The 24,558-nt window shown below is 52.1% G+C and overlaps 1 protein-coding gene across 2 annotated transcripts; it reads left to right on the top strand.

The window, feature by feature from the left end:
• Positions 1-6,325: 6,325 nt before the first annotated feature.
• Positions 6,326-23,588, top strand: mknk2b (MAPK interacting serine/threonine kinase 2b). 2 transcript variants are annotated; one of them, XM_039767184.1, is made up of 14 exons: positions 6,326-6,436; positions 6,624-6,774; positions 8,673-8,763; positions 9,947-10,048; positions 10,156-10,253; positions 13,522-13,601; positions 14,314-14,387; positions 14,744-14,848; positions 16,117-16,172; positions 16,263-16,358; positions 21,595-21,789; positions 22,542-22,706; positions 22,822-22,865; positions 23,033-23,588. In XM_039767184.1, exons 2-14 carry the CDS (start codon positions 6,733-6,735, stop codon positions 23,298-23,300), a joined length of 1,416 nt encoding a protein of 471 aa, XP_039623118.1. In that variant the 5' UTR covers positions 6,326-6,436; positions 6,624-6,732; the 3' UTR covers positions 23,301-23,588. The 2 variants fall into 2 exon arrangements, with proteins under 2 accessions (XP_039623118.1, XP_039623119.1); XM_039767185.1 differs by lacking the exon at positions 16,263-16,358.
• Positions 23,589-24,558: the final 970 nt, after the last annotated feature.

The raw sequence follows: 24,558 nt of genomic DNA on the forward strand, positions 1-24,558 counted from the left end.
AAATCAATTGAGTGGACTTAATGCGAGAGCTCATGTCTGACAGAAGGCAATAAAAACGGAGTAAAGAAACACAAACGAAAGAAGAAGAAGATGAAGAAGGAACCAAAGAGAAAGAGAAGAGTGACAATTCCAGAGTGACTGTGGACCCCCCCAGACCCCCCCTTCGCTGGCTCGCCTGCTATGCCCGTCACGCCGTCTCCGTTCTTCTTCTGTGTCTTATTCCAGACATCCACACAGCCTATGGACAAGTGCACCATTCCTCCTTTCCCAGTCTCTTCTTTGAGGGTCCACTAGTCTCCAAATGAAGGCAATCAAGAAGAAGCCCCCGTGCGTCCTCACCCTCCCTAAGCCAATCAACATGGTGACAGTCACCAGCCAGCAGTCCTCTGACTAAAGGACAACAAAGCGCATGAGGGGTCCCTTGGAAGGACCTCGAGGCCAAGGTGTGTCTTTGAAGGACGTGACCCCTTTAAAGGATGAGATCATACATCATCTGAGACCACCTTCTGCACCTCTCTAAATTTCCAAAGGAGATCTTCATAAGGCTCAGGATGAGGAAATGACGCCCGATAGTGCGTGTGTACCCACTGAGGACCCCAGGGGAACTGTCTGAGAGGCTGGGGTGTAAGGTGGGCTTCTCTACATTACATAGCAAGGACATGATGCCCACCATCTATGGAGGATCCAAGTGGGCTCCTTCTAAAGAGTTTGAGAAGCCTGAGGTGGTCTTCTCTAATCACAAGAGGACTTCTTTCAAAGGGGTCAGAGGTTGATGCGCCATCTCCAAGATGAAGTGACCTTAGCCCTGTATGGAGGGGCACAGTGTACACCATCTGAGAAGTTGGACTGCACATGAGGGGTCCCTTGAAAGGACCCTGAGACTGAAGTGTCCCCTTTGCAGGACATGACGCATGCCATCTACAGAGAATCAGAGTGTTTTGCACCACCTGAGGAGTCTGAGAAGCTGGAGTCTCAGGTGGGCTTCTCTTACTTGGCGTGCCACCTTTATGGAAGTGGTGCACCTTCTAAAAGGCACGAGGAGCCCCCTGAAAGAACCCTAAGTCCAAGGTGTCTCTTTGAAGGATGTGGTTCCACTATGGAGGACCACAGCATACACCACCTGAGACCCCAGTGTGAGAAGAGTGAGGCAGGCTTCTCTAAATCACACGAGGACCTCCTTGAAAGAAGCCTGAAGCTGAAGTGCCTTCTCTTAGTCTGGAGGATCAGGGGGCACTGGACGAGGCCTCCATAAGGTGCCAGGGCCACAGGAGCCCCCATGGCAATATGGTGGGTAACAGTGCGCGCCACCCGACGACCTTAAGATGCTGGAGTGTTTGGTGGGCCGCTCTAAGTTACATGAGGGGACTTTCTCTTAAGGACCAGACGCACACTCTCTATGGAGGACCGCAGCCTGCACCAGCCCCACCATCGAGGTGGCCCCTCTGAGTCACAGTATCTATGCAGGGGCACACGTGGCCGCCAGAGACCTCGCTGTGTCACGTTTCCTGCACCACCTTTTTTTGGCCTGTCGCTATCAGTGGACTGTGATGTCACTGTCACTCTCACCGGACCGGCCATTTCCGTCGTCCCAAAATACAACCCTGGGCTCTAAAAGGCCCCGTTGCAAGTTTTCTCGATTTCGCCGTGCCAGTCTGAGGCCAGCGGGCTTCCCCGACCGCGGTGTCAGGTTATGGCGCTCGCGTGGCGTTTTGCAGCCTTAAAATAGCCCGAATGGACGGGACTGGGCGCGCTCCCGAGCCGCGCACTTCTCTTTTGCGAGGGGTTCGGGGTGCGCGCGTGAGCGTGTCCTGCTAAGACGGTCGAACGGCTCCCCTTAGGCCCCGCCCACGCGCCCCCTGATTGGACTCAGCCAGGTGACTCTGGTTTTCACCGATCCTCTCTGTTTTCACGTGTTCTTTTCTGCTGATCACCTTATAAGGTGCACCATATAAAACGAACACTTTTGGGCTGATATAGCGCCTTTCACGCTGTACTGTAAAGCGTTGTCTTTGGGCCCATTTCGGAGACCCAGTGGTCGTCCTTTGAGGTCCCGAGCGCAGTGCTAGGAGCTAAGGCATCCGATCCCTTCCTCCATTTTTAGTTTAGTTTATTTTTAATTACTCTGATTTTTAAATAAGAAAATGAGCCCCCCAGTTCCTGCGCTGGTCTTCCCAGCTTTTTCTATTGGACTTCTTCGCGCAAATCCCGTAAGTTTGTTTTTCCTTGAAATTTTTCAAACAGCGCTGAGTAAGGCGGGCGGCGGGCCAGCGACGGTTTAAAGAAATAAATAAAGAAAGAAACTCCGCCCGCCGTGCAGCCCCACAGCCGCCTCACTCATGTGTGCGCTCGCTGATAAGGCGCTATATAGAACAAGACGCAATGGCCAAGGAAATCTGCACGTACCACCGGGGGTCGGGGCAAGCGGGTGGGACAACAGAAAAAGAAAAAAACAGGATGGAGGTGAGGACCACCAGAGTTCTTCTTTACTTCAGTCCCAGACATAAAACCAAACTTGGAAAGGCGTGGGCTTCTCCTCCCACGGGACACAAACGGGGGAGGGGGGTCAGGTGGAGGAGAAAGGCGCTATATAAAAAAAAGATTGAAAAGCATACGATGGAAAGTAAGCTATTACATATGCAGATGTGAAAGGCACTATAGTGTAGACAGATGATATGAAAGGCACTATATAAAGAGAAACATAGAAAGACCGATTGGCATGAAAGGCACTATATACCAAATAGACTGATTCATGTAAAAGACACTGACTCTTACATTGAGAGAAATATAAGAAAGGAATCATGTGATGGATGTCAAAGGCACTAATTGAGAGATATAAAAGGTGTTATATAAGACATGGAAAAGGAAAGGCACAATATAAGAGATAGCTAGATATGAGAGGCGCTATATGATGGAGAGATAAATATGAAAGACACTATGTATAACCTCAAAGGCACTATATTACAGATAGAGGGTGAAAGATGCTATATAAAAGATTTACAAAAGGAAGACATCTGTGCCATTGGTAAACACAAAAGCAGCATATAACAAATGTCAAAGGTACTACGTCATGGGCAGAGAAAGGCGCTATATACAGTAATAGACTGATAGATATAAACGAACAGGAAATATTTTAAAGACAGACAGACACATAATGCACCATATTACAGATATGAAGGGCACTCTATGATCAATGGACAGATGCATATGAAAGGCACTATATCAAATAAAAAGATCTAACAGGTGATACAGAAAGATAAGCATTTACATTAATTGATATGAAAGATGGCACATGGTGGACTGGCATATTCCACACTATATGAATGCTAGACATATACCGATGGCCATGAAAGGCGCTATATAATATAAGGCAATATATTAAATTAAAGATCTAACAGGTGGTAATAATAATACATTTTACTTACATAGCGCCTATCACCTGCTCAAGGCGCTATACAGAAAGATAAACATCAACATAAATTGATATGGTAGATATGAATCCCAGTATATAACAGACATATTCATACACATGAAAGGCACTATATAACATAATGGTAAGATGTCCCTTTCCATTGACATAAAGACAGAAATGGCATCTCCATCCATTATGCAGCTTGCTTGCCCAGTTCAGGGTCACTGAATGCCACCCCAGTGGGATGTGACATTTGCCTGAGGTGGGGGTGACACCAGGGCCACGTGCCACCCTCACAGGTGCAGAAGGTGCCTGACATTCTGCAGGTGACCAGAGGAGAAAGGCACTATACTAAAGAATCATTTATCTGGTGCTGATCACTTTCTACATTCAAGCAATCCCCGGTCAGATTATATAGCTCCTTTCGCAGTGTGGACCCTACAGGTTTGTTTTTTATGTGAAATCTGAGACGCGTACCCCCCGATTTTGTCAACGTGCAGACCGCCAGTCTCTGATTCAGCCGGTGGGTTTGCCCTGTTGGGTCAGCTTCTCCTCCTCGTGGGATTTCTGCATGCGTTCCATTTTTCTTTTGCACATTCCACTGACTGGCTGTGTGGTGGTCTGGCGTCCCACCCAATTCTCCACATTCCAGTCATCATCGACGGAGACTCAGACCATGGAGGTCTGAACACGAGAGGGTGGGAAGGAGCAGCCATGAGCTCAACACGTCCACAGCCGTCAGCAGAGTTTGGTACTCTGAGAACTCGGTGAAGGCTCTGGGGACACATCGGAATGGGGTCACATGATCTGTGCTGGCAGTGCCACCGTCAGCTGTATCGCTGGGGGGCTCAAGCCCAGGTATTTCCTCTCATGCCTGGTAGATCCTGACTTCTGGCTGCACGGCCTCATCATTTTCCACACAACAGGAGCGTAAGTGTTATCTTTATAGCGCCTTTTATTGTGAACACCACTATTGTCACACGCCTAAAGATTAAAAGAAAGAAGTGTAAACGGCAACACGCCCAAACCATAATAAGCCATTTGACCTAAAAGTACACAACACATGAATACAATAACATGGGGGTCCGCAAAATGAATGAGGCCCATTAGGTGGCCCTGACCACTCACATGCCTGGCATGCGTCCACACTGTAAGAATTGGGACACAAACCCCTGAGTCATGAAGCTGAAGCAGCAGCCGTGACAACTTTTTTAAAAAAAGTCCCTGGATGAGTGACGGGGACAACTGAGCTGCAAGCAAAGCAGAAGTGCATGATGGCCTAAATGGCCCGCCTAACTGTAACTGTGTAGCCCCAGGCCTGGCTACAAGGGGGTCAGTTAGCCCCCAAACATCATGTCAAGCCCCCCTTTTTACTTGTTGGATTGATTTTTGAGGCTTTATCATATCACCCCCCCCCCTTAATATTTTGGTCAGGAGCCCAGGCTGTGACATGGAAAGTCACGTCTCCTGCCAGCGCTGACAGCACAAAGCACTTTGCCGTTGTGTCCATCAGGGAGAGGCGCTATATAAAACGTCATGTTTATCCTTTCAGTTTGTAAACACACTAATCACCCCCAAATCACCCCTATTGTTGTATTTATATGTCTGGGGAAGTTGGTTACAGAGGACTGTCGGGAGAGCACAGTGTGACTCTGACACTGATGGACAGGCGAATGTGAAAGGCGCTATATAAAGGAAACATAGCTAGGGGAATATAAAAGGCGCTAAGTAATAGCTCATATAAAAGGCACGCACAGTATATAATTATTAATATATAAAAGACACCATAATAAATGATATAATAGACAGAGAAGGCGGGGTGTCACCGATGTCAAAGGGCCTCTATAATGAGTAGAGAAAGGCACTATATAATACAGACAGAAACAAAAGAAAAGGAACAAAGTCATAATAGGATCGGCACCATTAGACACAGAAATGTGTGCTCTCCGATAGGGGGTCTAGGACTCCCCCCCCCACTAGGATTATCCGACTGCCGCTCGGCTCGGCCCGCCCCTCTTCGCGCACATTCCAGACGATTCCGCCGTCTTCCAGTTTCGTGGATTCAAAACAGAGCGCCGCGGGCGGCTGCCGAGGTATTTCCGCTTTCTCGTATCGAATGGCGGCGCCGTCCACACGCGTGCGCTCCACGGCGTCCTTTCTTTCACGCGGTCTGTCGGTGTTACATCAGACGGCTGCAGGGGTTGAGGTGGCCGTTCATGTCTCCCAAGGTGTGAAGAAGCCGCGGGGATTCCCAGCCCCCTCAGCTTTTCTTTCGGTTTTTGCAGTTCCTACTTTGTCACCCGAGTCACCTGAGTGTGAGCGCACGAGGTCAGCGGTGGCATCGAATAGCGACGCGATGATGCCATCTGGGCGTGGGTGTGTGTCATGAAAGGCACCGGCCGGTCGGCTCCAGTTGGCTTGCACCGTGCCGGGCTGAGATTGCATCAGTTGTGCGTTTCATCAGCCAGAGCGCTTCGCATGGAGGATCACGTAGTCAGGACGGCGCGGCTCACCGGGGCGAGTGGGGGTCAAGTGGCCGGGGTGCTCGCCAGCGGCTAACTCCTGTGACAGTCCCACGGGGGGATTTAGGGGCCCGCACTGGCTCGTTGTATTTCTGTCGCCTACTTTGTGGCTCCTTCACGCCGTCCCGTCCCTTTCGCTCTTTCATTTCATTTCATTTTCAATTTTTTTTTTTGTTTTTTTTTTTGTTTTTTTTTCCCTGTAGGCGGGGCGACCCGCTCGTGCACATCCTGGGGGCGTATCCACAGAGACTGGCACAGACCGGTTCGTGGTGTTCCTTCTGCGACAGTTCTCGTAGGGGGGCGGGGCGCCAGACTGTTCTCCCGCCCGTTCTGCACGTAGCGAGTGAGGCTCTTCAGCCCGGGGGCGTGGCCACGTCGACGCTGTGCGCGAGGAGGTTATATAAAGGAGCGGCGCTCGCTGTGTCCCGCGGCTTGGATTTTGTTTTTAGAGCTGGTCGTCGAAGTCACGCAGGCTGGAGCCGCGTTGAGAGCGAGTGGAGTCGGGGTGAGTGTGGTCAATGAGCTCCTTCTTCGTCCCAGCGACGTAGTAATACGTTGTCTCTCTGAGCACTTGCATCTCCCGAGCCTGTCCGGACTGCGATACTGGAGCGAGTGGCCTTTGCTCGGCCGCTTTTTCCGGTGGAGTTTGCAGTGCGCGTTGTGCTTAATTTCGGCTCTTTTTCTTTTTTTAGCACTCCCTTGTGGAACAGCTGGAATATCAGAGCGGCACCTTTGACCCTCTTCTCTGGGATTATTCCCGTTTTTTGACCCAGAGGGATCGACAGTTTGACAAGAGCCACCATGGTGCAGAAGACGATCAACGGCTTTCATCGCTCTTTTAAGGTTTGCCCTTTTCTTGTGCGTTTTCGTAGGTCTCTCCGGTGGACCAACGAAGTGCTCTTTTCGGACTTTGCTCTCCTGAGTCTCTTTTGTGAACTGAAGCTTTTGCAGATTTTCTTGAAGTCCAGTCAGGCCGGTGTTGGCCTTTACGGTCAGTCCTGAACCGTCTTGTGTCCATTTGCTGTTCTTCAGATCCGGAAAGCTGAGCACTGATCAGACGGGTCTTGGTTCTTTATTAAAGGGGATTTTGGGGTTCACTTTCAGGAATCCTCTTTAAAAGCTAAATTAGTTTGTGTTCCCAGTGTTGGCTGATGACTGTTGTGAAGTTCACACCAAACTTTATCGCTGGGAAGGGGGGGTGGGTGAGTGGGGGATGTGAAGATCCCACTGTTCCATCGCATTCTGGAGTTGTTATAAAAACGCGTCGCCATATAAAACATGGCACAGGGAGACCCTCCAAACGCCTGGGCATGTTGGCGCAAAGGGCCAGTAAAGAAATCTTTAGGAATGGTTGAACTCCAAGTGAGCGCGTGTGAGGTGGGCGGCTGGATGTCCACACACGCTGTGCTGCTGACCTGGCGGCTCTTTTGAATACGTTTGTCCCGGATGCCAACGTGTTGTGTGTCGCCGTTCCCTTTATTTTCCTTTATTATTGGGAGTGTCCTGTGTTGAGCATGTGAGGTCACACAAGCGCATGCGGCGCTAAGACACTGCAGTTTTGAACTCGGCCTCCAGTGTGGCTTGTTGTCATTCTTAGGCTTTGGGTGCTTTCTTGTGGTGGCAGCTGTGACTGTGACCTTTGCCCCTTGGGGTTTTTCCCCTTCTCAAATCTAGATGCCAAATGGCGACTACCTTTCATTTAAAGAGGTCCGCATTGTGCTGCCACTCCTGGCTAGAGACAGTTCGTCTGCATTGTTGAGAACAAAGTCAGACTCGCGTTTTGTTGAGCAGCACTTTTTGTGACTCTGTGACACGGCAAGTTACGCACTGAAGTTTAGGGCCAGCGTATCGATGTCGGCCCTCATTTCTCATTTTCAGGGATATGGGAATCATGGGGACGTCTAATGACCTCCCCCATCTGCCGTTTCTATCCAGTAATCCAGGGGGACTTGAGCTCTTTTATCTTGGAGCGTCTATCAGTGGCAACGGGGGGGCTGAGGTTCCTGTCATTGTCATTGGCCTTCTGGACTAAGAGCAGTCTGTCCCGTTATTTCTGCCATCTCGTGCCCTATTTAGATGTGCATTAATAGGTCATTTCTTAAGAGTGCTTCTCAAAGCTCTCACTTTTAAAGTATTTGTCGCATTCCAGAGAGCCAAGACTCGATGTATTGTCCCAGCGATTGTCAAACTGTTTGTATTGACTGGCACGTCTCCTGTGCATTACATGGCAGTTTATGCAGCACATGTGTCCGTCAGTATAAGCCGTTTGGTGGCCATTGGGGTCAAACGTAACATCCTTCAAGATGAGAAGAGCACCGTGCAGGAGGCTGGAGCCGCAATTTTCAAGAAGGACCGCGTTTGTTGGTGGAGTTGTGACTCGGCATGTGACAGCTGATGAAGTCATGCTGGGCAGGCTTGAAATTGAAGTGTGCTGCGCTTGGAGAAGCTTTTGGTCCTTTGATTGTCCTTTCGGCAGGAGGACAGGCTGTCTCGATGGTGGTGGTGATGATGATGATGATGAGGAGGAGGCTAGAAGTTGGTCTTGTACAGAAAGGCCTCGGGTCCAACCACAGATGGAGGGGCTCCCTGCCTGAGCTGAGGTCATTACTACATTTAGGGACCACCTGGCACTGTGTTGTTGCTGCTGCTTGTCTTTGTTGTTAAAAAATACCTGCCACCGCAGGAGGAGTGCCACTCAGCGTCTGCCCACCTTATATTTAATTTGCGGTTTTGTTTTTCAGGGTCACAACCCTTTTGAAGACGAGGACTTCAGTAAGAACGGCTCTCATCAACAGGAGTCGGCGTTTAACTTTGACTGCCCCGCCAGGCCTGGTATGTGCTGCGCCATCCTCTGCTTTGGGTTTTTTGGGGGACGGGCACAGGCCACTGTGTCTGAGACATCTAAGCAGCTCGGCTCCTTGAGGGTATTGATATCCTTTATCATTTGGTGTAATGTGAGTGCATCTGTCTGGCATAGCAGAGGGAGCTAGTTGGGTTGGAATTGAGCCAGTTTGGTGTACCGTTGCCACAGGTAAAGTGAGGTGGCCGTCCCTGGTGGCACCACATACGCTGTAGATGTGCTCAGAGTGGCATTTGTAAGTGCTTTGTCTGCTGGTTGAAGCCCGTCTTGAAAAGCAGTTTGCCAGCCTAGTGTCGTATGGAGTCGATGCTTGTGTGTGTTAACATAGTCGGCTCGCTTTGTAAAATGTAATGGGAAACCCAAACAGCTGGCTGGACAAATGAGACCACTTGGAAGTTGGCAAGTGAGACGCCATAGCCCCCTGCTGGCTGAAGCTTTTTACTGCAGGCTTGGAGGGCTTTGCTCGACTTATATGTGTGTGTGTGTGTGTGTGTCGCTCCCTGCTGCTTTGTAAATGTTCTCCTTCATCATCTGCTCAGGTCTCCGCACGGTCCACCCTCACATAGACCCCCAGCACTACAGTTAAGTCGGCCCTGCCAGTCCTGCCTGTCTAATTTTGTGGATAAGGCTTCTTGTGGACTTTCCTCCCAAGGCTACCAGAGTGACTCCGTGCCCGTCGCTTACTCTCGCCAAGCAGTGCTCTGCCTGTAATTTTTAAGCCCACTGTCCCATGTAATGAGGTTTGTTGGAGGGCCCCCAGGTTTCTGATTTCAGGCTCTGCTTGGCAGCTTCCTCAATCAGAATTAAAGTTCACACCAGCTGCGGGTACACTTGTGGGTTTTGTTTAAAAATTCCCAAGATTCTTTTGCTAAATGGTGCGCATTGAGTGTGGGGCTTTTTTTTTTTTTTGACTTTTGTGTGGTTTAACTAGTTGTGGCCGCTGCGCTGGGTGTAGATGCAGATTTGACCATCTTGTGTTGTCGCTTGTCTTTGAATTGTTTTGAAGGGTAAGACCCCCAGCTATGACCGTCATATCTTTAATCTGTGCAGCTCCTGTGGGCAGGGTACGCTACAGTCAGGCAAAAAGTGAAGTTGAGGAAGTCTGAGGGCACAGTAGACTGGCAAAGTTCATTGTTGTGCTTCCTTTCTTCTTAGACATGCCATCAAGTCAGCCCATTGACATCCCCGATGCAAAGAAAAGGAACAAGAAGAAAAAGAGATGTCGGGCCACGGACAGTTTTTCTGGACGATTTGAAGGTAAGCAGACGTGTTCCCCCTTGGCTGTGGCGAGTCTCGTGTTTAAACTGGGGTTGAAGCAGGTGGGAATGTGCCCGCTGATGTTTGGTTGGTTTTCTGTCTGGCAGATGTCTACAGACTTCAGGAAGACATCCTGGGTGAAGGATCCTATGCAAGAGTTCAGACCTGCTTCAACCTGATCACCAATAAGGAGTATGCCGTCAAGGTGTGTTCATTTAAGTGCTTGGCAAGGGGGGGCGGTGACTGCTCACTGCTGTTCAGGAGGCCTCGTTAGTCATGTGCCCTCGCCACACACTGGCATCAGGGTGCAGAGTCCTGCCTTTAAATCCCCGGCTCATTCTGTGGAGGCTTATTAATTAATGTCACGGCTTCCTCCTGTCATCCCAGAGTTGTGAAGTGACGGCCCTCGGCCGAGTGTGGCCTGTGATGGACCGTGCCTTCCTGTCCAAGGCTGGGTGCCATGTTTGTTGTTAATGCTGCTCGCGAGTAGTTGGTGAGCGGGTTCAGAAAATGAAGACATGCGTATGCTGAGGCTCTGTGGTGTGCAATGAAATGCTTTACAGAACAAAGATGGAGTGCAGCACAATTGTAAGGCGCTTGAAGTGACTCTTGTGGCCGCTTGGATGCCACTGTGCCTTGTGAAGTCTGCGGTGTTGAGAAACAGTTACATTTCCTTGTTTGGCTGACGCCTTTCTCCAAGGTGACTTCCATGATACGGTTGGTTCCATTTCTTTTGGTTGTCCAATTGGAGCCCAGGCAGGTCACGTGACTTGCTCAGGGTCACACACTGGTGTCAGCAGTGGGATTTGAACCCACAACCTCCGGCTTTGAAATCCAAAGCCTTAACCACAACACCACCCTGCCTGCCGAAACAGCATTCTGGGTCTATTATGGGATGTGCACTTCAAACTCGGGCTTTACACAGAGAGTTTGGGGAACACTGGAACAAACCACTGAGACATGGAGTTGAAGCAGAAACCTTCAAGAGGATTGTGGATGAGATGTTGGGACGGTTTGGGGGCGCGATGGACTGAATGGTCTGCTCTTGTTTGTCACATGTCTTATGTAAATAGCGGCCGGCTCAAGCGGTGCGTCATGTTTGCACAGAGTGGGATGCGCTCGGGTAAAAGGCTGGGCCTCTCTGTGTGTCAGCTGAGCAGCTAACACTTTGTTAGGTTTGTTTGTTTGTTTGCCAAGTCTCCTTACAGGGCATGTTGGGCCCCATTTGCAGCAAGGGGATGCCCCTCTTTGACTCAAAAACGGGCATCGACTTGTTACAGTGAAGGTACCCCCCAATAATAGCAGTTTCTCCCATTCTCGCCTGCCTGCCTCGTAAGTACGTGCTGGTTGATCATTAATACGTTTGTTCCAGCCGAAGTGGAGATATTTCCTGGAAAGGGGCGAGGTGAGCTGCTTATTCACGTGGCTCTGGGCTTGGCTCTGCTAACTCAGCACAGAAGCTTCCATTATTGTTGTTGTTGTTGATGTTCTGCCGCCGGCCAGCCAATCGGTGTGCAGACAGAAGGCTCCACCTTCCCCACTTAATCTCTATTGGCTTGTGGGCTTTCACAGGCGGGAATGCTATGTACAGACGCGTGTGCCAAAACAAGCGGGGGTCATGACCGGGAGTGAGGGGCCCCCCACCGGCCCGCTTCTTGCTCTCCGTCCTACTGAGGCACAGGCACAGCTGGCGTACGTTTGGCTCGACTTCTGCGCGTTTGTCTTTGTTTTACAACTCTGCTGCTGCTGCTTCAGTGTTCTGGGGGGGCGCTGGACTGGTGGCTAGCAGGGGCCTCTTTGTAACCCAACAAGAAAGTCCTAGTTCTCCTCTGCTGCTCGGGTACGTCGAAAGTTTGAGTGCCGCATGCGGGCACTGCATTGTGGGGCAGGGGGTTGGGCGCCGGGGAGAGCAGATGTTCAGGCGATTGCAGCCAAGAACAAAAGGCCGTCTGTGAGAGCAGCGCGCGTCGTGTGCCACCCAGGGCCTAAGCTGGCCCCTCATTATGGCTTGTGACTTACAAGTTTGGAGGTGGATGGCATCTCGCCCCCCTCGAAATCAGCAAGCTGGAAAAGCCAAGACACACCGGATAAAGGTGGGCTGCCAAGGTAGTGTTTCACCTTACATGCCATTTGTCACGTCCAGGGTGGTTTGTGTGCGCCACTTCCCGTAGCTGACGACGCTTCGTTTCACGGTTTCTAGAGACCCCCTCGGCGCACACCTTGGTGAGCCTTTATGAACTGACTGCAGTGCCCACGCGCTGATGAAGCCAGTGGGACTCGACTTTGAGAACTTAAAACGGCTCGGGGGGGTCAAACTCTGCAGGTTTGAATGCTCGGAGGATGAGGAGGCCATGGGTTGTGTGAAATCCATCCAAATGGGGCGCAGGTCCAGTTTGGGTCCCTTCATCGGGAACAGGCCGGCCGGTCCATTCTTGGCGTGTAGCACGTAATCTTCTCACATGTACCTGAGGGGAGAGTTGAGGGGCTTCAGGAAATGCAAAGCTCTGAATTAGAAGAGGAGACTGTGAACCTGAAGAAAATGCAAGAAGCCCCGAGCAGGTGACATCATTTGTGACCCAAATGCAAATCCTCTTGAAGGCTTGGAGCGTCAACTCCAAGGACACGAGCTTTAAAAAGAGACCAGAGTCAGCTGATGTCCTCAATTTAGGGTGGGCATTCCTCACCCACAGCAGGCGGTTTAGTTTGGGGCTCAACAAGAATTGGTGGACATTAGTGGGCAGACAGGAGCTTAGTGATGGAGGTGCGGTCAGACAAGTCGGCTGTAGAATTTTATATTCAAGCCTATGAAGCACAGATAGCAGGGTGGGCATTGTGTGCCATCTGCTGCTGGCCCTTGTGGGGAGTCTTGGAGCGGAGCTTTGTCCCTACTATTTGTGAAGGGGCACCTGCTGGTAGGGAGTTCCAGTAGTTTAGAAAAAGAAGGCCCTTGATTTGTGGTTGCCCTCTTCATCTAGTCTGGCTCAGCCATCCTGTCCAGGGTTTGTCCCTCCTTGTGCCCGATGCCAGCTGGGATTGCCTCAGGCAGGACTGAGCAGCTCGGCAAATGACTGACTGATTAGCAAAATTCTCTTGGCTTCTCATCTAGCGCCGTTAAGTTGAGGTTCCCGATGAAGATGGCGAGTCGTTGTAGAGACTACGTGACAAGACAGCAGTTGCACAGGGTGGACAGGCAGAACGGATGGCACAATCCTGTAATGTGTGTGTGCTTCCAATTTGTTAAGAGTGCCAGATTGTCATTGGGTTTTTAAGGGTGGACTCCACGAGGGTCCTGCGGGCGTGTGACTGAACTTGTTTGAGGGGTGATCAGTATACAAAGGCGCCGTGAAACGTTTGTTTTGATGTGCTGCAGTTGATTTTAAGCTCATCTTTAAGTCAAATAAAATCACGATGCACCTCGTGGCACCACAGTACACATCTGCAGTGGTTAACAATTTTGTTTGTGTGTCTTGCAGATTATCGAGAAGAGAGCTGGCCATAGTCGCAGTCGAGTCTTTAGGGAGGTCGAGATGCTGTACCAGTGTCAGGGGCACAGGTGAGGATTTCAGTTTCTGATTCAAGTCTAATAAGATGCATCGTGGTGGAGGCCAAAGGGGCACTGGGCATGTGGCTGTGTTAACCGCCAGGTGACGGGATCGTTCTTTACCACTGGCTGCTTGTGTCACCTACTTTACAGGCAATGTGTGCCATCCCCAAGACAAATGGGTCATCGGAAGGTTGGCATTTCAGGACCTACCGGGCCACTTGACAAAGTGCCACATGATTCTGTCAGCCCTCCTCTTACCTCTGGTGTGACGTTTGCCCTTAAGCTGCGCCCGTCCGTGTCTTTGTGTTCCAGTTGTAGAACTCCCTTTAAAGTGGCAGCTCCTGTGCCCCCAATCCTTTCCCTCCCAAGTATTCGTAGATATGGGGGCGTGGGGTCCCGTTGAACTGAAGTGTGGGTGTTTTAACTTGGTGACATCGATGTACAGAGTTTAGAAAAGTGGCAGCGACCTCAGTGCATGGTACAGAATGGAGAAGGTGATAAAATGGCCAGAGAGCCTGGTGGGGGTCCTGATGTCATACTGGACTTGGCTGTCAGAGTTGCTTTGGGTTGATTTCCTTCTCTTTGTGATTTTATTGGTTGTGATGTGGCAGAGAGCTCGCCGTGTGTGTGTTCAGCTTATGAACCCGACTGGTCTTCCATATAATTGCTGCCCCCCAACGTTATTTCTCAAGTCCACCCTTCTTCCTTTTTTTTTTTTTAGGAACATTCTTGAGCTGGTAGAGTTCTTTGAGGAGGAAGAGAAGTTCTACTTGGTGTTTGAGAAGCTGCGAGGAGGTGGGTGCTGCAGGTGGTGGTGCGGTGGCACCACGCTGTGCTGTGGTTTTACTTTTGTTCCTCTCCGTTTCTTGAGCGGAGGTGGCAGAGAGGTGACATGAGCGGCGTCTAATGTACTGCTGATACCACCTCTCCTGGCAGCATGAGAAGTGCGTCCCTGTTTTGAAGTGTCGTCTGTGCCTTTAAAGTTGAATTTTCTTATTTGATTTTCAAGTGGCCCATTTTATTTGCAAGTAATCGGCTTGATTTTTAAGAACACTTCATGCTTGCCTGCTGTTTGCGTCTGAGTCACTCGGTGACGGCCACTTTTTTGACTCGACTTTAAAGCCCTCGTCCGTGTGGTCTGTCGTTGGCAGGTTCCATCCTGACTCACATTCACAAGAGGCGGCACTTTAACGAGAAGGAAGCCAGTATTGTGGTCCAAGACATTGCAAGTGCACTCAACTTCCTTCACAACAAAGGTAATTTAGCACCTTCATTTTTATTGGGGGGTGGGCACAGGTTTAGGATACGCCGCTGTGATAAATCCATTTGAGTACCCTGAGGCGGCCAGAACGTCCAAATCGCTCGCAGTCGGCAGTTCAGTCCTTTAAGCACCCAGTTGGAGGTCACATGCTGTAAAACTCGGGCTGCAGTGTACATCCCTCCCCACTCCCCCCGCCCGTCTGGCATCAATCAGGGCGGCTTTTCTGGGACCACCCTAACTGGCCAAGGGCACCCACGACCATCTTGGAGGGCTCTGCTCCCCCTGCACATTCTTTAAACTTCACACTTTGTTGAGTTCAATGTTTCACATCCATCTTCATTCTCAGCAGCTCCACAAATAGATAAGCGTCTTCAAAAAATGTGTCAATGGCAGACTGATGGCATTTCACCAGTCAGCGGCTCTCTTCCTTCGTGGCTGGCAGCTTCCTTTGTCTTGAATTGTCCGATGGCACCTTTGCAGTTTGGTTTGCTGCACTTTAAGGCCCTGGTGTCGCCCAACTGAAGGAGGTGGGCCAAGGAGACCAACAGAAAGGGGCACAATGCAGGGTGCAGGATGTGGAGTGACCTGCTGGATTTGCCCATGACGTCCAGTGTGGCACCGAGGCTGAAGTTGACAGTCCTCTGCGGTGACTCATTGGGACCCCGAGCAGATCACTTCACTCCCCAGCTCTCAAGTCCACGCATACGGGAACAGGTGGGCTTCACCAGAAAACTTTCTTCATATTGGACGCTGACGTTGAAATGAAAAGTGTTGTCCAGGCCGGGCGTCTGGTCAGTCTTGGCAGTAAGAGTTCATCAAAAGGGCTTGTCCCTCAGGGCTGGCTTGAAGTGTCACGCTCCGTCCCCAGTGTCCTTCAGTGTCCTGTTAGTACAAAGGAGGCACGAGGGGGCCACTCTGAGTGGAGTCATTGTTCTCTCGGATTCCCTGTGGCAAGGCACTATATAAAGTGCTTCAGGGGGTGTAAACGCCACCACTCGCCTTTTCAAACAGCCCCTCTAGCGGTGGCAGGCCAGTTTTTTTGGTCCATTTAGTAATACTGTCGGACGATGGTGCCACTTGTGTGGGTTTTAGGGATACAGGGAGGTTGGATGTGCAAAACCTGCAAAGGATGGAGGGCCGCGAGTTAAACACACAGGTTTCCTTAAATGAGCCCATTTGCTGCCCGTAGAAGGTTGTGTGTGCCATCTTGAAAAGGTCTGCAAGGCGCTATATCAAGCACAGTGATTCTTGCTCTTTTTACAGGAATGGCTCACAGGGACCTGAAGCCTGAGAACATTCTGTGTGAGCATGAAGACAAGGTAAGAGTCACACGAGCCCACCGCTGACGTGGTTTGTGCCAATCCCAGTGGGGCTGGGAGTTTTAGTTTGTTTGTTTTTCCCACTTGCAGGTTTCCCCCGTTAAAATCTGTGATTTTGACCTGGGAAGCGGAATAAAGCTAAACAGCGACAGCTCGCCGATATCCACCCCAGAGCTCCTGACCCCGGTAAGTAGCAGGAGGGGTCGGACCCACAGGCGGTCTGCCGTCTTCAACGTGTCCGCTCCTCAGACTGCTTGTTTTATGGCGCGGGCCGAGTCTTTTATCAAGTGTTTACTGAGGAGTGGCGTGCCCGGCCGGCCAGCCCGTCCGTATGTGTTGGCTGAGCTCTCGTTGCTGCCTTGGCACTGTGCAGAGGGTCGCTGGGAGATTGAAATGCTTTTCCTGAAAGCGCAGAGCCTCGTGACTCGCAGGATGGCTGATAGGTGGAGTGTGTCATAAAGCGGTGAGGTCAAGGCTGAGGCCGACTTTACAGCTGGTGCCCCAGGTTCAGAGCTGGCCATGTAGAATGTCCTAGTGTAGGGTGGCGCATACCAGCATCATCTGCCACCTTGTGTGTGTGTGTGTGTGTGCGCCCACCTCGGGGCCGGCCACACGGCTCTGTTGTGCCTCCCTCTTCCTGCACTTTGTTTTCAGATGTGATGGATGGCGGCAGCGGGCCTGGGCCTGGCACAGGTTAAAGGCCGTTTTACTGGAAGTAACCGGAGTGTGCCTGCCACTGGCTCTATTTCTGTTCCCGAGATCTTTTGAAGTCTGGCCCGCGACACGTGAAAGCGACTCCTTCCAAAAGGCTTATTCCTTCATTCCTTTAGTTTATGGTTTCATTACCTCAGTGGAGTTTCTAGGAAGAGCCGTTCTGGGATGCCGGGTGCCAGAATAGCCGGCCTGAAATGGAGCGTCGCGGCGCTGATTGAAATGGTTAGAGATTTCGAGCCCCTCCGCTTCTGTGACGCGCTGCATGGAAGTCTGTTGGTTCTCTTGACCGTAGACCTGAGTGTACCTCCTCGCCAGCCTTGAGTGACTGCGCCGTCTTAGCGTTTGGACGCGCTGCTGACCTTCCCTTTGATGTGACCCTGCTTTTCATGTTGGCGCCGGTCTGTGTAGTCGGGCTGCTGATTCTGTCTCGCTCTGACCGATTATCCTGAAGGCCCGGGCACAGTTCAGTCACTCGAGAGACGTGCTCGATGTCTGCCGTCTGAGGTGTGCGATGGCGGCAACCTGGACGAGTAGGGGACTGCAGTGGGCTGCATGGCAGTTGGTACTGCCCCCCATTTAAATCCCATGCTGTTTTGTTTCAGTGTCACATTTGTGTCCCCCCAATGTCGGTGTTGTAAGCCTTCAGCCCACCCAGTGTTGGTGGTGACACTAACTGAGTAACAGACTGTTATATTAAGGAAGCCCCCTTTATAAATTGTCCTTTTAGTTAGTTGGGTGGGCTACTTGTGGGGTAAAAGTGATTTGTAGTAGAAACTGATTACCAGGGAAACGCGCCCATTTCAGTGCCATTCTGGCTTCTGTCCTCCAAGGCTTGGATCAAAGTGACACAGAGTGTCACATCTTGTGTGTGTGTGTGTTTAGGGTCTGTCTCTGTGTCAGTCCTGGCCGCTCTAAGACCCCCATTTCTGGCACTCTGGTAGACACTTTGCACGTTTTGTGTGCCTTGACCAGCCCTGGACTCGTTGGTACAAACCCCGCGGCCGTCTCGGGTGTTTTCTCAGGCCGCCTTCTCCAAGTTACCCCCGAGCTGTCCCACACTCGCAGCGCTGGCCCCGTGTAAAGGCGGTGGGCGGGCTGTGTGACGGTCACAGGGTGAGTGACGGCCCCTCTTCCTGATGACCGATGTTCACCCCAGTCTGTCTAGAAGTGGGGGGCACTGCTCTGGTTTTCGGCTTGGCGAGCAGCACTGGGAGTTTCCTGGGCTGGTTTTCAGATTTGTCACCTGCTGATCACCAGCAGCCATACCAGTATGGGATGAGTGGGCTGTGCTCCTCAATAACTGGCTCTGCTGGGCACAGATTTCTGACTGGATGAGCGGAGTCCTGGTGAAGGACTGCATTCTGTGCTGGCCCAGGACAGGCCTGGCACCAAACATCAGTTGAAGTTTAACCGTTAATCTCGTTTTGCAGAACCTGAAATACTGGCAGGCCTGCACTTCACTCGTCGTCTGCTGCTCCTTGTAAGCTTCTGTACAACACTTACTGGTATGTGAGCCAGGCAGGTAAAGGGTTAAGCGGGGCAGACAGAAGGGGCCCTGAAGGTGACGTGTGTGACTCTGTCTCTCTCTTCCTTTTGTTATGTAATGATCCTTTAGCTGCTGTCCCTAAACTGATTCCGTCAAGATAGCAGGCCATAGCTAAGAACCACCCATGCCTAGCAACTGCGCTCTGATTGGCTGCAAAGGGCAGTTAGGGGATTGGCTGAGGGCAGCGACTTGTGTTTCTGGGCCAGAGCAGCTGAAAATGTGCATCTGCCGCCTCACCCACCCGCCTGCTTTGAGTGGTGTCTGTCTGTCTGTCTGCGGGCCTTTTGTTTTGTTTGATCCTTTTCTTTAAAGTTGATCCGAGCCGACGGCCCCCCTGAGCAGCCAGTGCTGCGTTTGCGTTTGTGTGTCACGGCACGGTGACAGTTAAAGCTTTGTGCACTGGATTACTGGGTCAGCAGGACGGCTCCCATCGCTTAAGAGCTTTGACCACAGACGGCTCGATGGCCAGTTTTCTCAGCGTCCGGCATTTGCTGAATAATCAAAATGCATGGCACCCCCAGGGCCATACCAGCGTCCTCAAAACCCGCTGAACCTAGCAAGATGAGGGTACGGGCAGTCTGACGGTGACAAGATGTGAGAGTTCCTATAATGGCATTGGCCTCCTCTTGGTCATTGTGCTTAGGGCCACGCCAGGCTACCCACGCTGACTTATTGGGGATTGACGTGACTGTAATGCCAGTTGGGCTAGAGAGTAGAGTTGTTTGTGCCATCCTCTGTTAAAGTGTATTGAAATTAATCAAGAGACTCGTGGGTACCCAGAAGTGCCCTGTGTTTGTTTACCAGTGCCAGCATTGCCGCCTAGTTTGTCTGGCTAAGTTGTGGCACCTGTGCCCGACATGTCAGCCATGTTTAAGAAATGAAAGGATAGCTTGGGCAATCGTGTAGTGCCCATTTAGACCCTAAAGCGGCTGGGTGGTCTTGAGCAGCCCATTCCCCACTAAATGTCGCCTTTGTTGTCCTTGCGCGCACCCACCCGGTGGCAGAGTGTCGAGTTCCCACCCGGCAGGAATGCTGTCTTGAAGCCACTGTTTGCAGCACGTCGTAGCCCTGGTGGTCCCTGATCTGTCTGCCCTTTGACCTCCCGCCTGCCGTCCCACCAAATATTTGAGTAACATTTGGGTTTTAAGAATAGAAAGTTGAAAGCCGTCTTGCTGAGCTGTGTAGGGGTGGGCACAGTTGTAGTGGAAGATAACTCGGGGCTGCCCATACCCACCCCACCCGTCTTTGCCATTGATTGGGCTTTTTTTTTTTTGTCATTCGACCACCTCAGATGATCAGAGTTACTTCTGTGAAACCTGAGCCTCCGCAGGCAGAAGGAAACCGCGGGCCTCGCCGCCACACCTCTCAGGAAGGCATTTTGTCGTGTTTTGAAACGGCACACGTGTTCTGTGGTGGGGCAACGTGACTCGAAGGTGGTGCCACCCTCTGCTTGACTTCACTCTGCACCCTGTTTATCAAGATTTAAGGAAATGAGCGCGCGGCCAACTTCCCTGGACTGCCGGTGTCGCAATCTGGGACGCACATCTGCTCGGGGCCATCGCTTACGTAACATTCCTGAACAACAGCCGGGAAGGGTCCGACCTGACTGACTGCTTCGTGCGGGAGAGGAGCGGAGGGGACGTGAGGGGACGTGGCGCACGCTCTGTTGATCTCTCTGACTGTACTCGTTGTGCCCTCCAGCCCTTTTCTTGTTATCAGCCAGCTAAGGTGGGACGGCGGTTAACCAACTGTGCAAACACATGAGCTAGCGGCCCAGAAAAGCAGTCACATGAGCGGCTGTGGCCTGGCGCTGCCATGTGATCTGTGGAGCACCGCCAGCCTGGCTGAGCTTTACTAGCAGCGGGGGGCACATGCGGGCGTTCAGTCTGGCTTCGGTGTCGGGGAGCCCAGCGAGGGCACAAATGACGGCAGCTTTGGGACGGTGACGTCTGTGTGGCCGTGCCAAGTGTGACATGCACACCAAGGTGGCCAGTCTGGTTAATGGAGAGTTGAGGTGCCAGCCTTTGCACTTTTTAAATTTGGCTCCCGCCTCCACACGTGGCTGTTTGGCTGCCATTACAGTAAATGGGTTTAGGGGCCCAAAGTCACTCAGCGGGTACTCGGCTGTGGCCCCCTAGTGGCTGGCTGCTGTGTGCTGCCTGAAGCCTTTTGACTTGCCTTGGGTGGCACAGTTGGTGGTACTGCTGCCTAGGGGTCTGGTGTCCGATGTGCAGGTCAGCTGGCTGGTGGCTGCCCTTCACTGGACTGGTGCCCTGCCAGGGTTGATTCATTCATCCATCAGGCCAGAGGAAGTCGTGCATTTTGGGTGGTCGCTATGTGATGCATCAGAGTATCGCCACCTTAAAAGCCTTGAGTGTGGCGCCATTGCAGGGCTGGCGTGGGCCGATTCACTCCTGTGCCCCCCAGGGTGGGCCTCGTGCTCCTTGACCCGTTTGTTCTCGCTGCCCTGAGACTCTGCATCTGTGTGTACGTGCAGGTCAGGGGCCATTCAGGTTTGACCAGCTTGGTGGTACACCTTTTGACCCCCTGCCACTGTAACCGTTTCCTGTCCTGGTCGCTTGCATTGCGTTTTCTTCGTCGTTCCTCCTCCTCCTCCTTTCTCCCTCATGAGCCGCACACACGTAGGATTTGTCACAGTGATGAATCACTTGGTTTATTTTCAGCCTTTGGTGCCATCCTCTGAGGTGCCCAGCTAGCAGCTGGCCTAGTTTGGTCCACCACTTCATAGTAAGACCACCGCGACGGCCGTCACCAGACGCTTTGTAGTCTGCAGCAGCGACCTGCTGTGTCACTCCGCTCCCCCCGATTGGCGTCAGCTGGGGCGTCACTGTCACTTGCTCCCTTGTGTGAGGTTGTGGTCCAGCCCAGGGGTCACTGTGGTTTAGTGCTGGCCTGGCAGAGCCTCCTGACTCGAGTCAGTCAGACAGTTAGCGGGCTTGGGGACATCGGGGAGCTCAGAGTGGTCACTCATTGTGCCCTCCTTGTGGTCCGTTCGTCCATCAGAGCCCAGGCTGGTGTTGGGCACCCCCTTGAACTGCCCACTGGTCATTCCTGCCTCACAGCTGTTGAGGCCACTGACTCCTGGCACCAGTGCCATGCCATCTGTCTGAGCTTTGTTCTCCTGTCCTTGTGTCTCTACAGTGCGGCTCTGCGGAGTACATGGCGCCGGAGGTGGTGGAGGCTTTCAACGAGGAGGCCTCCATATACGACAAGCGCTGCGACCTGTGGAGTCTGGGGGTCATCCTGTACATCATGCTGAGCGGCTACCCGCCCTTTGTGGGCCACTGTGGCAGCGACTGCGGCTGGGACTGGGGGGAGGCCTGCCACGCCTGCCAGGTGAGAATCCCGCCTCGATGTCTGCTGGTACGTCGGCACCCCAGTTGTGGGTGACCTCTCGCACTTTGATGGAGGGAGGAGAGTGGGGGTCTGTGGTGGCCGATTTGTCACATGTCTGCATTCATACGGGGATCGAAGACCTGCCAAACCCCCAATCCCACCTCCATCAGTGGTCAGGGGAGCCCCCCAGCTTCAGCTCAGAAGCCCATCCCGTGTGAACGAGCTTCCTTCATTTTACTACTGCAAGGGTTGTGGAGGGATATGGGGGAGATAGGCTTGATGGAACTGGGATCCTGAAGCCCCCCCCCACCCCCAAGTACATGTATCAGTACCTGTTGGCAAATGGGAGGGGTGGGGGTCCCGGTGGGCACTCGCTCAGTATGGATGTCAGTTCTCTGCTTGAGCTCCACTGGACTGGCAAATCGAGTCCCCTTGGCAGCTTTGGACCAGCGATGTCCCAAATGTCCAGCACCCGGCTGTCATGGACTGCTTTGTAAATGTCCCTGGCACGGGGCAGTTGGGTGCAGGTGGCACTTGGGCTCAACCCTCGTACTTCATGTGGAAATTGGCTAAAATGAAGTTTTGAGGGTCACAGAGGAAGAGGAGGAAGAGGACAAGGTCTTCTATAAACCCAGTTAATAAATGGTGCCCCTCACTGAAGAGCCGCGTTGGGGTTTTTAAGAGGTGCCAGTTGCGTCCCCCGTTTTTTTGTTTTTTTAAATTGTGACAACCCCCTTCTTTTGCCCCTACAGAGCATGTTGTTTGAGAGCATTCAGGAGGGCAAATACGAATTCCCAGACAAAGACTGGGCACACATTTCATTTGGAGCCAAAGATCTCATCTCTAAGCTGTTGGTTCGAGATGCCAAAAAGCGACTGAGTGCTGCCCAAGTCCTGCAGCATCCCTGGGTCCAGGGGGTAAGTGACCAGGGTGGGGCAGACGGGCGGCTTATGTGCTGTGACGGAGCACCCGTGCCATGATGGGCGCTGTTGGTCCGTTACTAACTAACGTGTCGCCGTTCCTCTCTTGTAGTGTGCGCCAGACAACACCCTCCCGACGCCCATCCTGCTGCAGAGGTGAGTCCGTCAGTCCGTCCTGCTGGGGGGTGAACGAGTAGCTGCCAGTGGGCTCTTGACGTTCGGACCCCTCTGCAATATATTTTACGATTGTAATTTCAGTTCGCGCCTTGTCCCAGCTCTGAGCTGATGATGATGATGATGGATTTTTGTTTTTGATCTTCCAGAAACAGCAGCGCTAAAGATCTGACCTTCTTTGCCGCCGAGGCCATCGCTGTGAACCGCCAGCTGACGCAGCGCGAGGAGGACCAAGAGGAGAGCCGACATCCCATCGTCATCAAAGCGGCCTCCTGCTCCATGCGGCTCTCTCCGCCCTCGGAGTCCAAGCTGGCAAAGCGGCGGCAGAAGAGCAGCATCCTGAAGGGGGCGCCCGTGACGGCGACAGAACTGCAGGAGATGCTGGCCCCGCTGGTCATCGTGGGGGACTGTGCCTGAAGCGGCCCACTCCAAGTCTCCGCCCAGGACCTCGGCGGGCCCCGCCCCGTGTTACGGACGGAGGGACGGGTGGTCTGCCTGCCGTCTGGGGTCGTGAAGCTCAAACTTAACGTACACACCAAAGGACGTCTGTCATGCTGCTCTGCTCGGCTGTACCCACTGTGAATTACTGTCCTTGAAATAAGAAAAGTGTTTTCCGCCTGCCGGGGGGGAGGGGACACCGCAGATAAGCTAACCCACGTGGGCAGTGCCACCTCCACCCAATGTGGGCTTGAATGGAATGGGAGAGGGGGAGAGAGAGGGCATTTGATACAGCTTTGCACCTGTGAACAAAATAGTGCCATCTGCTGGGCATCTGGGCCGTGCGTTTGCAGAAATCTCCATGTCCTCACTTGCCCAAAATAGTTTGCCAGTGCTGTGGCCATTCCAAGCATTTCAGGTTTGTATGCCATTTTCAGTGTCCACCCAGAACGTGGGCATTGAGCTTGGCAGGGGAGACCCAGGGTTCGGAATGGTTGAAACAAACCTCGGTGCCAGCCTGGTGCCCACCCAAACCCGCTGTGATCAAAGTGGGCCTGTCAGGCACCTGCCCCCTAGTGTCGGGGGCCCTGTTTTTATCCAGCGTTCAGTTGGATTTCTTTGGCCATTAGAGGGGGCTGTGAATGTCATTTTTACAAATCCAATGCAAGTGTTTCGCTGTCGGGGTCGTCGTCATAAACTTGAACTGATTCGGACATGTCGCTGGATTGGGCCAGAAGGTTGGGGTTGTCGCCAGGTGTGCAGGAAGAAATGGCATGGGGGGGGGTCTGTCCTATTGGCGCACAAGTGATTTCATTTCTGCTGCGTTGTAAATGCTTTTTCTTTTTCTTTTTTTGTACTGTTGTACAGACAGGTAAATTTCAGGAATTTTCTAAGTGTGAATTTTAACTATGGATGGCAAAAAAAGAGAAAAGTCTCGTAATTGTAGGGGTCGGCGTGGGTGGCAGTTGGGGGCGCCCATTTGGATCAATGCGACTGTTAAGTGTGTCCGTTGACGTGACATGAGCGGCGCCCCCCTGTGGCGGTGGTGCCCGCCGTTCGCCCTTCGTGGCCCGGGATCTCTGGACGCACAAGAACCGAGAGAGGAAGTGGAGCTTTTCTGTTGTTCTCCTCATTGCTTTGTCTTATACTAAGACTTGTCGCTTTTAATTCAGTTTTATTGTGCTTTATTTAAAAAAAAAAAAAGGCAGTTTGATCTCTGGTGGGGTGGGCGCCCTCT

Source organism: Polypterus senegalus, chromosome 10 (genome assembly GCF_016835505.1).
Source record: "Polypterus senegalus isolate Bchr_013 chromosome 10, ASM1683550v1, whole genome shotgun sequence".
NCBI lineage: Eukaryota > Metazoa > Chordata > Cladistia > Polypteriformes > Polypteridae > Polypterus > Polypterus senegalus.

What these genes read in the sequence shown, in the direction of transcription:
- mknk2b (XM_039767184.1), top strand. Translation starts at nt 6,733, where the DNA reads ATGGTGCAGAAGACGATCAACGGCTTTCATCGCTCTTTTAAG. An exon ending in CCCCAGAGCTCCTGACCCCG is followed by an intron (nt 16,359 to 21,594) that starts GTAAGTAGCAGG and finishes GTGTCTCTACAG; the next exon opens with TGCGGCTCTGCGGAGTACAT. An exon ending in AGGCCTGCCACGCCTGCCAG is followed by an intron (nt 21,790 to 22,541) that starts GTGAGAATCCCG and finishes TTGCCCCTACAG; the next exon opens with AGCATGTTGTTTGAGAGCAT.